At 41.2% G+C, this 13,793-nt stretch overlaps 1 protein-coding gene across 1 annotated transcript in view; it reads right to left on the bottom strand.

Annotated features, from left to right (window-relative positions):
- Positions 1-1,261: 1,261 nt before the first annotated feature.
- Positions 1,262-13,793, bottom strand: part of celf5a (cugbp, Elav-like family member 5a) — a 254,442-nt gene continuing 241,910 nt past the window's right edge. The window contains exons 8-11 of the mRNA XM_088004892.1: positions 6,512-6,717; positions 6,174-6,260; positions 4,996-5,139; positions 1,262-1,558 (exon numbers count right to left, since the gene is read on the bottom strand). Of these exons, the coding sequence (XP_087861018.1) occupies positions 1,431-1,558; positions 4,996-5,139; positions 6,174-6,260; positions 6,512-6,717 (565 nt within the window). The 3' untranslated portion in view covers positions 1,262-1,430. The remainder of the gene's footprint in view (positions 1,559-4,995; positions 5,140-6,173; positions 6,261-6,511; positions 6,718-13,793) is intronic.

A 13,793-nucleotide genomic window follows, 5' to 3' on the forward strand; every position in this document is an offset into this window, starting at 1 on the left:
AAGTTCAACTCTCCGCAAGACAATAAAACTGAAATATTTTGATGTTTAGATGACAAAAATACAAAACAAAACAAAAAAAAAGTTTTGTTTTGTAACAGCCTAGTTGAAGTCAAGCTCAATGGAGAATTTGTGGCTAAACATGAGCTTTGCCCGCCCAGTTGAGTAAAGCTACAATTGAAGATGAATCTGAATCTATTGCAATAAAGAATATTTTAACAGTTTCAGTAGCTACAAATAAGGCAGACTAGACTTTTTTTTTTATTATTTGTAAAATACTTTAGAACCTACATATAATTTTCTTTTCTCTTATTTATGATACACAATTATGGGATTCATAGGGGGCGGGGGGATTGTTTGAAAACAATGAGCTTTCCTGTTTCCTCATCTTACAGGATGAAGTGATATTTCCTTGGCCCATCTGTCAGTTAAATGGTCCTCATTTCTCTGGTACATGGCCGCCCAAGCATGTTTGATCCCCTTTGTGCTAGAAAGTTAAGGATTTGCAATAATAATAAAATTCTGCGCACATATCTGCGCTTAGTGCAGACGGTAGGCTCTATTTTTACTCATCAGTTCAGATACTGTAAAGCTTCTTTAGATGCTCATTTTTACATTCTACTCCCGATTCTCCAAAGCAAAGTCACACTTTGTCAGGCTTCAGTCGCGGGGTAGAACATTAAGCTTCTCTTGGAACGTTTCCCTGACCTTTGTTTGACCTCCAGGACTCCTTTTAAATGTCATTTTTTATTTACACGACAAACTGGGGAAAGGAATTCCTGAAAGGACTTTGCTGCTCTTCTTTATCGCCTTTCTCCTGCTTTCTGTACATACATTATTTACAATTTAAGAGTGCTAGGCCACTGTTTAAAGGTACATGGGTGTTGATGGTGAGGTCTAAAAGGTGTATTCACACCAGGAAAGTCTTTGGGTCCACTTGTTTAGTGTGGACCAAAAGCAGATTTTATTTTATATTTTTTTGCTCTTGGTGCAGTTTGCTATAATTTCTAAACAAATCTACCCCATTGGATAGCAATCAGGGGGTGGGACAGAGCACAGCTTTAATACATAAAGTTAAAAAAAGTAGTAAATTTTACATAATGTCTCCCACACCTGCACTAAAGATGCAGACCAGTGGACAAAATGAACTCTGGTCCTTTTAAAGCAGACCAAATGTGTCAGGAGTGAATACATCCTTAGCTTCGTATTTATAAACACTTGAGTTTTGCAGTATTTTTGAAACAATTACATAGTTTCATTACACTATAAACTGCTTTATTAAATATATTTACAGAAACCCATCACAGCTCTTCTAAAGAAGAAGAAGAAGAAGCAGCAGCTTGAAACTTACTTTTGTGAAGACAAAAGAAAAAACCCTCACCGTTTTCAGGGCTTACCTGTGCTGCTGCAGTGAATACTGTAGGTAGGCTGTGTCAGTAAGGGCGGCTGGCATCCTTCGGTCTCTTTAGCTGGACTTTCAACCTCTTCATCCCGATTTGAAAGCCGTTCATGGCCTGAATAGCTGCCTGTGCGCTAGCAGGGTTGTCAAAGCTGACAAAACCTGTTAGGAAACAAATCAAATTTATTAAACATACAAGAAGAAAGGGTCAGGATGATGTCCAAAATAAGCTTTAAGCCAAAAAAAAAAAAAAAAAAAAAGAGTAAGTATGTGAAAGAAAGAGCTGTTGGGACATGTTTGGAGCTGTTGCTGCCAAAACACATCACACTCCTTTGTAGAGAAGACATGTAATATTAAGCTGCTCTGTGGTTTTTGAGGCACATGTTGCAGAGTATGAAAAGCAGCAGCCTATTTCAGTTAAATAATAAAACAAAACATCGCATTACCAATTCTCGCTAAGAAAAATAAATTCCATCAATGAATAGATTTGAAAATTGGAAAATAGAAAATAATTACCAGCTAAAAGGGTTTAAGTAAGAAGTGCTTAATATTTACAGACCGTGCTGACCACGATGCTTTGAATTTATAGAATTTATTGGGCACGCTTTTTACTTTATATCACATTACAGTAACAAATGTTGATATTTTTAACTATACTTCAACAAAAGCAAAGTGAAACATACTAGTAAAGTCAAACACACAAAAATATATATGTGGAAGATGGTGCTCTGGTCAGATGAGAATAAAAAAAAATAATTCTGACCAACACATAAGATTATATAAGGGGATTGTTTATCTAAACGGAGACAGGAGATTTGTTTGATGAGAAAATGGATGGAAGTAAATAAATACAGTTTCCTGGAAGAAGAAAACTGGTCAGAAGCTGCAAATGACAACACAGCAAGATTTTGTTGTTCAACAAAATATTGAATTGGGGGCCAACATACAATCGTATGAATATTTTTAAACCATTTGCCACTTCCGACCCACTTCAAAAGTAATCACTACTATGTCTGACATAAAATCCCAATTCTCAAAGTGTGTGGTTATAATGCGACAAAACTTCAAAAGCTCCAAAGGTATGTATGAGCTTTGCAAAGCAACACATTTTAAACTCAGCTAACAAATATAGCATGCAACGGTAAAAATAAAAGTTCAGTGTAAACAAAAACAAACTCGACAAGTTTCGAGGCAGACGGCGCAAACCTCCCATCAGCACATCTTCCCCCAAAACTCCCCACTCCTCAAACCTACGCTGAACATCCCGTTTCCATCAAGTAGAAAAAATAAGCCTTCAGATTTCAGGGACCAGAAGCTGCAGCGGAGTGTGTCTCCGCTTGATGTTCTCCCTTGTGTCTGCGGTGCCATTAGGTACAGTTAATGACCCGTGAAAAAAAAAACAACAGGGGCCTCTGCGCGTCCGCAGTCACCTGGGAGAGACTGCGGCTGGCCTTCCTGGATCTGGTTTGGCCCATTTGGCAGAGAAGACGAGGCCAACATGAAAGTCTGAAGAAAGAGCAGCTGCAGTAAAAGGATGCGACCTCCTACACGCCACCAGCAACTAGGCACATTTAGGGTGGTGGAACGAGAGCTGAAGCAGGCACAGACCCCGTAGTCTCATTGAAGACTACATGTTTTGATGAGGAGTCTCGTCAATTTAAGAGTATTCTCTCTCCCTCATTTAAAGATTAATTGTACCAAAGTGCTGCCGCCTTGATGTGAATGTCTATTGTAGCTGCTCGTCAATACTGCAAATAGATCTTCTTTCAGGAGTATCTAATATTAACCCTCTCACTCGAACAAAAGCATTCAGGCACCAGGGATACTTCACTGGGCTTATGCGGTTCCCTTTGAGTAAAAACAATTGCTGCTCCACAATCACCCCCAATCCGGTCCGCCCCTGAAGCGTCACTGTCGAGCTCTTCAGGTGCCTGCGAAGGCGAAGTTAGTCTGCTCGAAGTGCGGAGGTGTGCGGTTCGGCCTCAGCAGTTGCAGGCATCGACAGAAACGAGGGGCTACGGAACAGTGACGAAGACGCTGACACGGCGCCTGAAGGTTTCCCCGGGTCAGTCATCTGCCAAAACGAAACAAGGACATTGACTCTGATCGACTGCATCCAGGCCAGTTTGGAAACGATGCACTCGGAGCATCTTTTCCTCGGCCCTCACGCCAAAGCACAAGCAGTCATCAAGATGCAAATTCAAGTCGGTTTGTCTGGGCGAAGATCAATCCTCGCAGTCTGTGGGCTGTCAAATGCTGTCACAGCCAGAATAGGTTATGGAAAAAAGTGTTTTAAATGTTTTAATGTTTTCAAATTAGTTATTCAGGAGTTATTCATAAAAAGACAGTGATCATAACTACTTAGCTCAACAAAAACAACTTGTTGACACTTCTTAGCTCATCCCACAGGGTTTTCTTTCTCCATGAAATTCAAGTCAGGTTATAAAAGGTCGGTTGGGTATTTGGTGAAATATTTTTGTGTTGATATAACCATATATTATGGATAGTTTGCCTGCTGGAATGACAAATCATTTACACTTAACTAACAAAGTCCAAATGGATATGCATCTAAAAAAGTTCCCATGTTTCAGATGCTCTGTTCCCAGGTTCCCAGGACTTTTGGAAGAGAAACGGGCCCAAAGCATCACAAATACTCCACCAGGCACACTGAAAGAAACAAGGCACTTTTTTACATATTTATTCTTATCCTTGTTTCATAACAATCCAGCACACTGGTGTAGAGTGCTTGTTGTCCAGAAGTGTCCAATCTTAATTTTATCTGAAAGAAGTGTATTGTTCCATTGAAGTCCTGCAGAAAACCATGTTGTCGTTCAAACCTCTTCCTCCTGGTCACTGACTGACCCGGTTGAAATTCATTCAGAGAAGCTGAGGTCAGAGGGAGAAATCCCAGAGAAGAAGACGACATGGATGATAATCTTGCTCTGAAAATAACATTCAGTGTCTCACCCTTCGTTTGTTTGTGGTTATTGGCAACACAGGTATTAAAGTCAGCAATCAGATCACACTGCCCGACTGTCAAAATTCTGCTCAAATATTCAAACAATGTTTAATTGACTTCAACTGAGGTTGGGTTGGATTTGTGACTTCACCACTCACACAGACAGATATTTGTGCCTATTAGCAGTGCAGATAGCTCCCAACGAGAGGACATTGGTGCAGACATATCCAAACTGGGAATCATGGGTAAAATCCGACAAGAATAAACTTGTGGTGTTTAGTCACATTAACAGTTTGCTTTGGAGATTTTGCACCTCTATTTCTATTTCCATCTTTATATTATTTTCCCCTTTTTATAAAGTGACTAGCTTAAAAAGTAAAGCACAAATTAAAATGTGTCATCTGCATTTTATTCTGCACCATCAGTTGTTGCAACATTAAGTTGCTATCATTTCTTAACATGATGTTTCTTTCTCCTCACTCAATAAATTCTCTAAAGTGAAAGGTTGGATTATGCGCAGTTTTTCAGCGTGAGCTCATGCAAATGCAATAAAATAAGCTTTATTTTAAGAGTTTACACATATATTCACCAGTTGTGCAAATAAGTGTGAGTGGATCTGTACATGCAGTCTGTAACTCACCGAAGCACTTGCTCTGGTTGGTTGCCCGGTCCATGAAGACCTTAGAAGAGATGACTGTACCAAAGGGCAAAAACATCTGCATGAGTTCATTGTCTCCAAACTCCTGCGGCAGGTGGTAGATGAAGAGATTACACCCCTCTGGACCTGAGCAGACAAATAGAGGAAACGCATGTCAATTTCATCTCTCCGGTCTCACCAAATGATATGACAATTATCTGTTTAGCTGACCTTCAGTGGTCTTCAGCGTTTTATTTAAGACTGGTACTTGGGTCAAATCAGTTCTACAGAATAGGTTTGCTTTATCTATACGTTCCTCCATTCTTTGCTACTCAAACTGTAACTCAAAGGCTTGTGGAGTAAATTACGAATAATTAAAGATAAAACTTAGAACATGTGCCTCTCAACACGCCGACAAAAGGTCTAATGTTGTATCATACAAAACTAATCTATGAATGTATAGTAATAGTTTTGGAAGTTAATCATAGATATGGATTGATCAATGGATGGAACAATTTGACAATGGCAATGGGAATAAAAAACTCCTTAATACTATTTCTTACACTTTTGTAATTCATGTAATACTTTACTGACTAACTTATTATATTGATACTCTTTAGCAATATCTCCAGAATTTCCGTCACAGGTTTTTTCTTTCTCCCTCCTCCTTTTAGACTTGTGCAGCAGGTGTGAGCAAAAAAAAAAGAAAAAAAAGAAAAAAAATCACCATGATCCACTTTAAATATTTTTATGAAAGGTGCCCCAGTTTTCCCATTTCTACATTTTCATAACTCTTGTCCCCCTTGGCTGCAGCAGCATGCTTCTTACAGGTTTATTACAATGGATTTTATTGTTACTTATAAAAAAAGAAAAAGAAAAAAAAACATATGACTATGTTGATCATAAAACCAGAAAATTTAATACAGCTGCATTATCACTGCTCTCTGTCTAGCTATTCTGTATTTTTTATGGTGTATATAATGTATAAGTTACCTCAGATTAGGTGTGAAATGTAATATTGTTTCCCCAACCTTTCCACTCTATTTACCCATTCCGCAGAATTGAGATGTGTACACTGTAAAAGCAATATTGGTCTCTCATGCTCATCTCTGCTTTTTATATCCATTACAGGAGGATGGGATGGGTGAAGTGTGAAAGTAATAACGTTCTCTCACCCTCACCTTCTCTCTGCTGCTGCTGCTGGATGACCTGGGGCGGCTGGGGCAGTGTTTGGCCGATGGGAGTCAGCGTGGTGGCTGGGTAGATTGCTGCGGAAAGAAGGCGCGGAGAAATAAAGAGAGGGTGGTGTAAAAGCGAGGGGGGATCCTGCAGAGAACGGTGTCAAGGATGCTTAAGGTCGATCACACAGGCGTAACGTGTCGAATCAAAGGCGCTCTGATGTCGTGTTCTGACGCACTGTAAACACCCCCGTGGTAATTAACTTGTAGCCGATAACACGGCTGGCATTTGTGAGCGGGTGAGATCAAGCGGCGACAGAGAAGCCTCGTCGTGTCCCCACCTGTGTATTGCTGGACGCCGGTGAAGGCTTGCTGCAGGGTGTCGGCGGCGGTGGGGCTCTGGGTGGAGTAGGGCGGCAGGCCATTGGTGTACACCGTCTCCACGGCGGGGTGCCCGTTGGGCTGATGAGGGATGCCGGTGAATCCGTTGACGATGGGAGTGACGATGCTGGGCACGGCGGAGGTGGTGATGTTGGCTGGCGGAGAGCTGAGGCCTGCTGGGAATGAGGTTCAACGTTACCGCATGAGGGGCAAACCATTCCTGTGGGCTTATTTGTTACTAAAAAAAAAATAAAGAAAAAAAAAGAAAAACCACAAAGAACAAAAAAATAATAATACACTGGATCCAGTGCAGGTGTACACAGTCGCAAACAACACACACAAGACGCACACATGATATAGTGCCTCCTCTCTCTAATGCAAGGACACGGGTGCGACGTGAGTCTGTCACATATCCGCCGTTTGTCGTGACACATCCTGCAGAATAGCTCGGAAGTCAACCTGTGAAAAATGAGCCTGTCTGTTGTGTTTGCGCGATACCCCGCTGGCTCCTATTGCTCAGGATGATGAAACCACTATGCAACTTCAGAGCAAAAAAAAAAAAAAAGAAAAAGCAACCAAAAAAACAGAAAGAGTGGGGGAAAAAAGGAAACCGATGTGGTGTAGATAGAGGCAGATTACAGAAGGAGATTTGCTTGAATGAGCAGGTAGCTTATACTCAAATATGCCTCTTACTTTTATACATACACAATAAAATACAATAAAAAAAAAAGTTGGCAGTTTGACAAATGGGTCGGTCGTAACATACATAGCACAAGCCTGACAAGGCTGCTGCAGAGAGGTTCATGAGTGGAATCAAAATTGCAAGCGTCCTGTTCTCTGCTGTTCAATGCATTTTTAAAAGAACCCCTCGGTTTAGAAAGTGCTTCCAATTATGCCGGGGAATGTCAGAGTACCCATTTGGAGCGGATTCTCACTTTGTGATGGCCTCCCTCTGAAGGATGTTCTTCGTGGCGAAGCATTTCGAGCCAGCTGAGGAACAGCTCCCCGGAGGACCACTTCTCAATCTGGAAGCCCTCACACCCTGATTGGACAGACAACCCAGGTTGTCACGGAAACCCTTCAGCAGCTCGTCATATCCCCATGAGCCAGTACCTCAGCAAGGACCCCGCTGTGAGCGGCAGCTAAACAATCGCATCCGCATACACGCGGAGTACACGCTGAAATGGACCTGTAAATAAGCCGAGGTGCCGGTAAAATACAGCGCATAGGGTTACTTTTATTATTCTCTACTTATGACTACTTCTTTTTTTATTTCCTATGCTCTTTTGTCTTCTCTATATCGCTTCTGTCTGAGCGTTTAAGCTATGGAGGACGCTGACAGTTAACAACAATGGCGACCAGGGGAATTTCCTCGGCCCAGTGAGACTTGTTGTGTCTTTTGCTAAGGTTTCCTCTTTTTCTTTTCTTCTTTTTTTTCTTTCAGAAGCCTCCCTGCGATTGCTTGTTTCCTGCGAAGTTGTGATGAATTAGACCGCAGCTTCAGCCCATTCTCCTACCAGGACCCAGGAGACTGCCGCTCCTACTTTGAGAGCTGGAGGCAGCTATAGTGTACCCGGGCCACACGCACTCTACTGTACCACCAGATAATGCATCCTCTCCATCATCAAGCAAATTCATTTTCCAAAGCTTGGCAGTGTTTTGCGAGTGCACGCCTATGTATGTTCACCAGTTGCGACAGTGGAAGGAACTAGTGCTGTCCTGCAAAAGTATCAACACTGAACTTTTTCCCACATTTTATCACTTTCCAACCAGATGCTTTTGTGGATTTTACTGGGATTTTATGGTGTAGAACAGCACAAATTAGCAAATGACTGGGAAGTAGAAGGAGCATTCTGGACCGTTTTCAAATCTTTTGACAAAATACTGAAGAGAGGGAGGAGCATTCATTTCAAGTTCAACTGGAGGGTTTTCAGCACCCTCCAGTTGAACTTTTTGAAAACCAGCTCTTTTGGGTATTTTTCTGCAAGCTTTACAAATGTTTACACTGAATATTTTTGAGCTTCCTAACTTTCATAGCTTTTCATCCAAGGTTGCCACATGTTTACATCCATCCATCTTCTAGTCTATTCTGATCGTGTTCCTTATCTCGGAAGAAAAGCATCACCATGGCAGCATCAGTTTTAGTTTTCCACCACACATACTGTTCGACATTTGGGCAGATATGTTCTGAATTGGTTTCATTTGGCTAAAGTAACATCTTTCGCATCTTTGCTGTATCCCCTAACATGGCTTGTGGCAAACTGCTCCAGCCCCTCCAGAATACCTACGACCCTCTTGGCTGATTCTCTGCTTAATCCGCTCCTTGACAATCTTGCCAGTTTAGATCAGGAACCATGTTTTAATATGTTTTTCATCAGTGCCATTGCCTTGATTTTCAGACGATAAACTGAACAGTTTATGAACTCCAGACATTATTTTATAACTGAACCCTGCTTTAGACATCTGCACAGCTTCATCTCTGGCCTTCCTGCTTTGTTCTCGTTCTTCGTGGGTTTTTTTTTTTTTCCACAACTTTTTTTCTACCAAATGTCTGAAGCAGTTGGTGACATTGGAATTTTTTCTTTTTTTTTTTTTTTTTACAAAGGTAAATAAAAGTCCTGAATACAATATGTAGCATGGGGCATTTTTCAAACTTTTGTTGAAAACCATTTTTCATTTTTCTGTCAAGACAAGAAATTCCAAACAAATATTTCTCCTACTCTTACATGGCACAATAGAATAGCAACCTTGTAGCATCGGACTAACGTGTAAAATGAGAAGTATGTTACATTATGTACAAAACTTTACAAGTTGACACCAGGTTTGGCAGTGCCAACTGACCGGTATGTTTGCCTCTGAAAATTTGTTCATTTTTGTCCACCACATGACATCTCAAAATTGTGACTTTAATGTAAATTTTAACAGTAGATGTGCAGATCAGTGGATACTAATATTATTCCAGTGCACTATAGCTGAGACTGCTGATCCCATCCATGCAGCTGCTGTTTCAGCATAGCAGCAAAAAGAGCAGTACAACTTTGCCATCTTTCAGACTTTCTGGTTAACCATAGAGAAGGAAAGACCCAAATTATTAAAATGGAAATACATTTGCAACAATTTATGTCCTGGGGCACCACAATGGGTCTACGATAAAAGGAAAGACAATAACGTCATGGCCATTAAAACCATAACTACATGTGGAGGCCATTTATGTGGCGAGTCATCGTCTTTATCCTCACTGTCACCATGTTCCAGTGACCAGCAGGAGCAAAGCCTCCAAACTTCTCCCCTCGGCTGAAATGAAGAAGCATTTCCTACTGTCCTGGAATGGAAAATAAGACATTTCCATTTTATACCTCGCTAGACATATAGTTTTGCTATAGTGGAAAATTGTATTCATAGCTTGTTTACAATGCACATGCAACAGTGCAGATCTACATGCGGCTGTCAGCTTGCGCGGCGAGTATCGGTCCGTAATAATGACATGTTGTTCCCCACTTGGGCATGCTTGAATACAAAGCTATGGGGTAGCAGATTATATATTCTATACAGCTGGAGCTTTTGCTGAGAATTCCTTCCTCGTGACTACGGCACAAAGGGAGTCCACACTGTGAAACAGTATGGATAAGTGTATGTCACATGCATTTATTTATGTCATGAATACAAAATTATATCCACATTACCGTCGGTTCTTCTGAGGCAGGGAAACTGTTGATTTGCTCTCTGCAGTGATTTCCTCATGGAGCAAGTCTTCGAATATGACAGAGGTATTTATTATGCTAATTATGCGTTCAAATCATCCAGGAATGCCATGCCCGTGCTGTAGAGTGCAGTCATTACCAGCACAAGGACCGTCTTTTGCTGGAGCAAGTAATAAGCACTCAAAACAGATGCTTTCATCTAACTGATTTAAAATGTGATGCATTTACAGTCAAGGAGAAAATGTCTGTCTGGTGTGAATAATAAATCTGCGTATGGGAGGAAGAGCTTTTTTTTCAAAGGCTAGTCTGCATACCAATAAATACCATGCCACGTTAAACACTGGCCTTTAAATCTCTACGGCAAATCGACTGGGACGCAACGCAACATGCATGTTAGTTTAAATGGACATATCTGCAAGAACGATAACCACACAAATGTCAGAATACAGTATGTTCTGTTTATGGTGCATGATTTTTACCACTGCTGCCTTTTACATGTGATAATAAGGCTTTATATGTCTGCCCTTGGGACAATAATCAGTGATGTGGAGTCCTTCTATGGATCACACCTTTAAAACTGCGCCTGACATTGTCACCCCACTCTAATCTTCTGCTATTTATTTTCATTTTCACTGGCTAATTGGCCTTTAAATCACCAACTCACTTAAGTTAGATGTTTGGAAATGAGGAGACACCTAAAACATGCAGGACCAGGACTGGTAACCACTGCGTTGTTCAAATGTATGTTTATTTCTATATAATTTAGATTTTGTCAGCACACAGTTATAAAGAAGCAGAATGGCATTTACTACGAAATAAATAATCAAAGAGTCATATCAAAACAGAGAAGAAACACAAAGAAGCAGCACCATTTTTAGCCAGTCAATTCCAATTATCGACTGGTTATCCTTTCTTTCACATTATCCAAGAAAGACTGTAATACTTTTTATATTCTACTGCAGCCTCTTGAACTAATCCCAATTCAGACTTTCTTATTTATTTATAGCCATTGTAAAACTTCACCAAGCAACTTTCTGAATGCGTCAGTCATTAACACTAGGCACATTAATTAAAAGATGAAGAACTGAAATTCTGTCATCTGCATAAGTGCATGGAGGCTCTCGACATTCTTCTGCAGATGCTATTGTAAAGCTCAGATTTCTTTGGTTGTGTTGACAGAGTGTGTGCCAGCATTGCATATACGATGATAAAACTCCGAGTCAAATGATGATGGCACACAAAGAAGGACATGGTTCAAACCAGGAGGAGAGAGGGAAAAAAAACAAACACAAGAAAACAAGCTTTGATGCCTGCCTGAGGAGATTGCTGCAGCGTTGCTCCCCCAAAGACAGTGTCGAATACATGTTCATGTGTTAGTAGGGGTATCAATGGCTTGCGCGCAGGAATATGAAGAAATACGTTGAAGCCTTCACTTTGCCTGCTCCGCTTCTGAGGACATTATGCATGCAGCGCGGCGACTAGAGCGATGTGCCAGACTTTCCGATCGCCGAGGAGGTCGGCTTCTGAAGCTTTGCTGCAGGTGAAAGTTTTTCTTTCACAGCTCTGATCCGATTGAGGAAAGGGCTGCGACTTTGGTTGTAAAAAGCATATGCACACAAAAGGACAAGGCCAATAACCTTTTGGCCATGTTCAATACCTCGAAGATAATGTCTTTACCCTTGAAGTTACAATTAATCTAATCTTTAATGTGCGATGTGTAGCTGTGCAGTAGGGGTCGTTCATGTTACCGTTAGCCTGGAGATACTGAAGCCACGGTCATTATGAAGTAGAAAGATTTATGTTTTAACACTGAGACAAAGGACATCTAAATTAGAAAAGTGCTCCAGAATAGAAATTGTAATAATGAAAACACACGATGATCTCATACACAATCTAATTTTACCAATGGAGCCCACTATTGACTTCTTGGTGTCGGCAATGATGTAAGCAAAGATGTGGCAGGAGAATAGCCTTCGCCACATTAGTTGGTTCCCATCTATCTAATAGAACCAAGGCTGAATCATTCTGTTATTATTATTGCACATTAAAAGCTGCCGTCCAACAGTTTTTATCTGTTTGTCCAGCTATTCAGGGGTGCTTAAAAACACTCGCGTATACAAAAGCACTGCCTATTTCCACAAACCTCCTCCTAGGAGCTGCAGCCTCCAGCTGACCTACCTCCTCACAAAGCAGCTCTACCCCGTACCTTCCCCACTCAGCTCCACCAGACTAGCAGCAGCAGCAATTACCAAACACCGGGTGAAACTGCAAGTCTGCTGAGTTTATCCTACCAACTACTTCTCAGGTCAATGCTCCTAATAAAACTTGTAAACGGCGTAGTGGAAAGGAATTTTTGAGTGCTGAAGGCAGTTTTGGAAAGAGCAGAAGCTTCTTAAAGAGACAAAGGCCAATTTTAAGGCACGAAACTGCGAAGTCAAATTTCTTCTACTTGATTTGATTTTCAGCAATTTTATAACAACTGAAGGTAACAAAGTCACGTGACTGTGCTGTAAAATACATAATACCGCCTGTTTAAAGCTAAAAGTAAACTCCTAGGTGTTCATCTATCCAGCTGTTTGCTTCAGTCCTGATCTAGATGTAGATGTAGCGGTGGTCACTCCACCGCTACATCTTTAGAATAAGCAGTCGCAAGCTTGTTAATTAATCCTTTATTTAACATAAACCTCCAACCTAACTCTTCCTCATCACTTGCTTGTTTTAAAATTAATGTTTTTATAAACCACATGGCCAGAAGCCACAAAGGACAGGTAGTACTGAGAAAGATCAGCACGTCAAACAGCTCATTAGTTTCCTGGTGTTTGTCACCATGGAAGGGTTCTGCATCAGTGGGTTAACTGCGTTTGAATCCAGCGGGGATGTCGTGCCACATTCAGCCTGTCTGTCAGTGGGTTGTCCCTGGCTGTGCAGCGTCTGCAGTACATTTTGTCTAATGTGCACTTGTGCATCTTGTATGTCTTCACTGCAGAGCAGCACCATACAGGAAAACATTAGAGCGAATTTGATTACACACACTTCTCTCATCCCAAACAAAGCATCCTTGACACCGCGTGCTCTTTGCCACACATACCCAGCGGGATGAGCATCTCTCTCTGTTTCTTCCTTCCTTTTACTGTATTTATCTCTCCCTCCTCTCCCTCTTTCTATATCTCCAGCTCCCCCCCCTCACCCCCCATCTCTCTCTCTCTCTCTCTCTCTCTCCTCGGTTTTGTTTAACTTTTCTTCTGTAGCACTCAGGGAGCAGCACCTGGTGAACATTATTTTCAAAAAGCATCATCATGCATCATTGTAAGGATACATTCTCTAATCAGCCAAGCCATCTGGCAAACGGCTTATGCACCATCAAGCCTAAATGCTTTGCATCTGTTGATCGAGTGCATGTCTCTTTTTTTTTTTGTTTTGTTTTGTTTAGAGAGACACCCTTAACCTCTGAACCCATCAAACAAAATGTATTTGTCATAAACACGTCGGTTACTGGGTAATTTCAAAATAAGGCGAAGAGTGTAAAAGTATGGATCGACGA

The sequence above is a fragment of the Poecilia mexicana genome, unplaced genomic scaffold (assembly GCF_051168715.1).
Source record: "Poecilia mexicana isolate PSO_F unplaced genomic scaffold, ASM5116871v1 scaffold_4, whole genome shotgun sequence".
NCBI classification, from domain to species: Eukaryota; Metazoa; Chordata; class Actinopteri; order Cyprinodontiformes; family Poeciliidae; genus Poecilia; species Poecilia mexicana.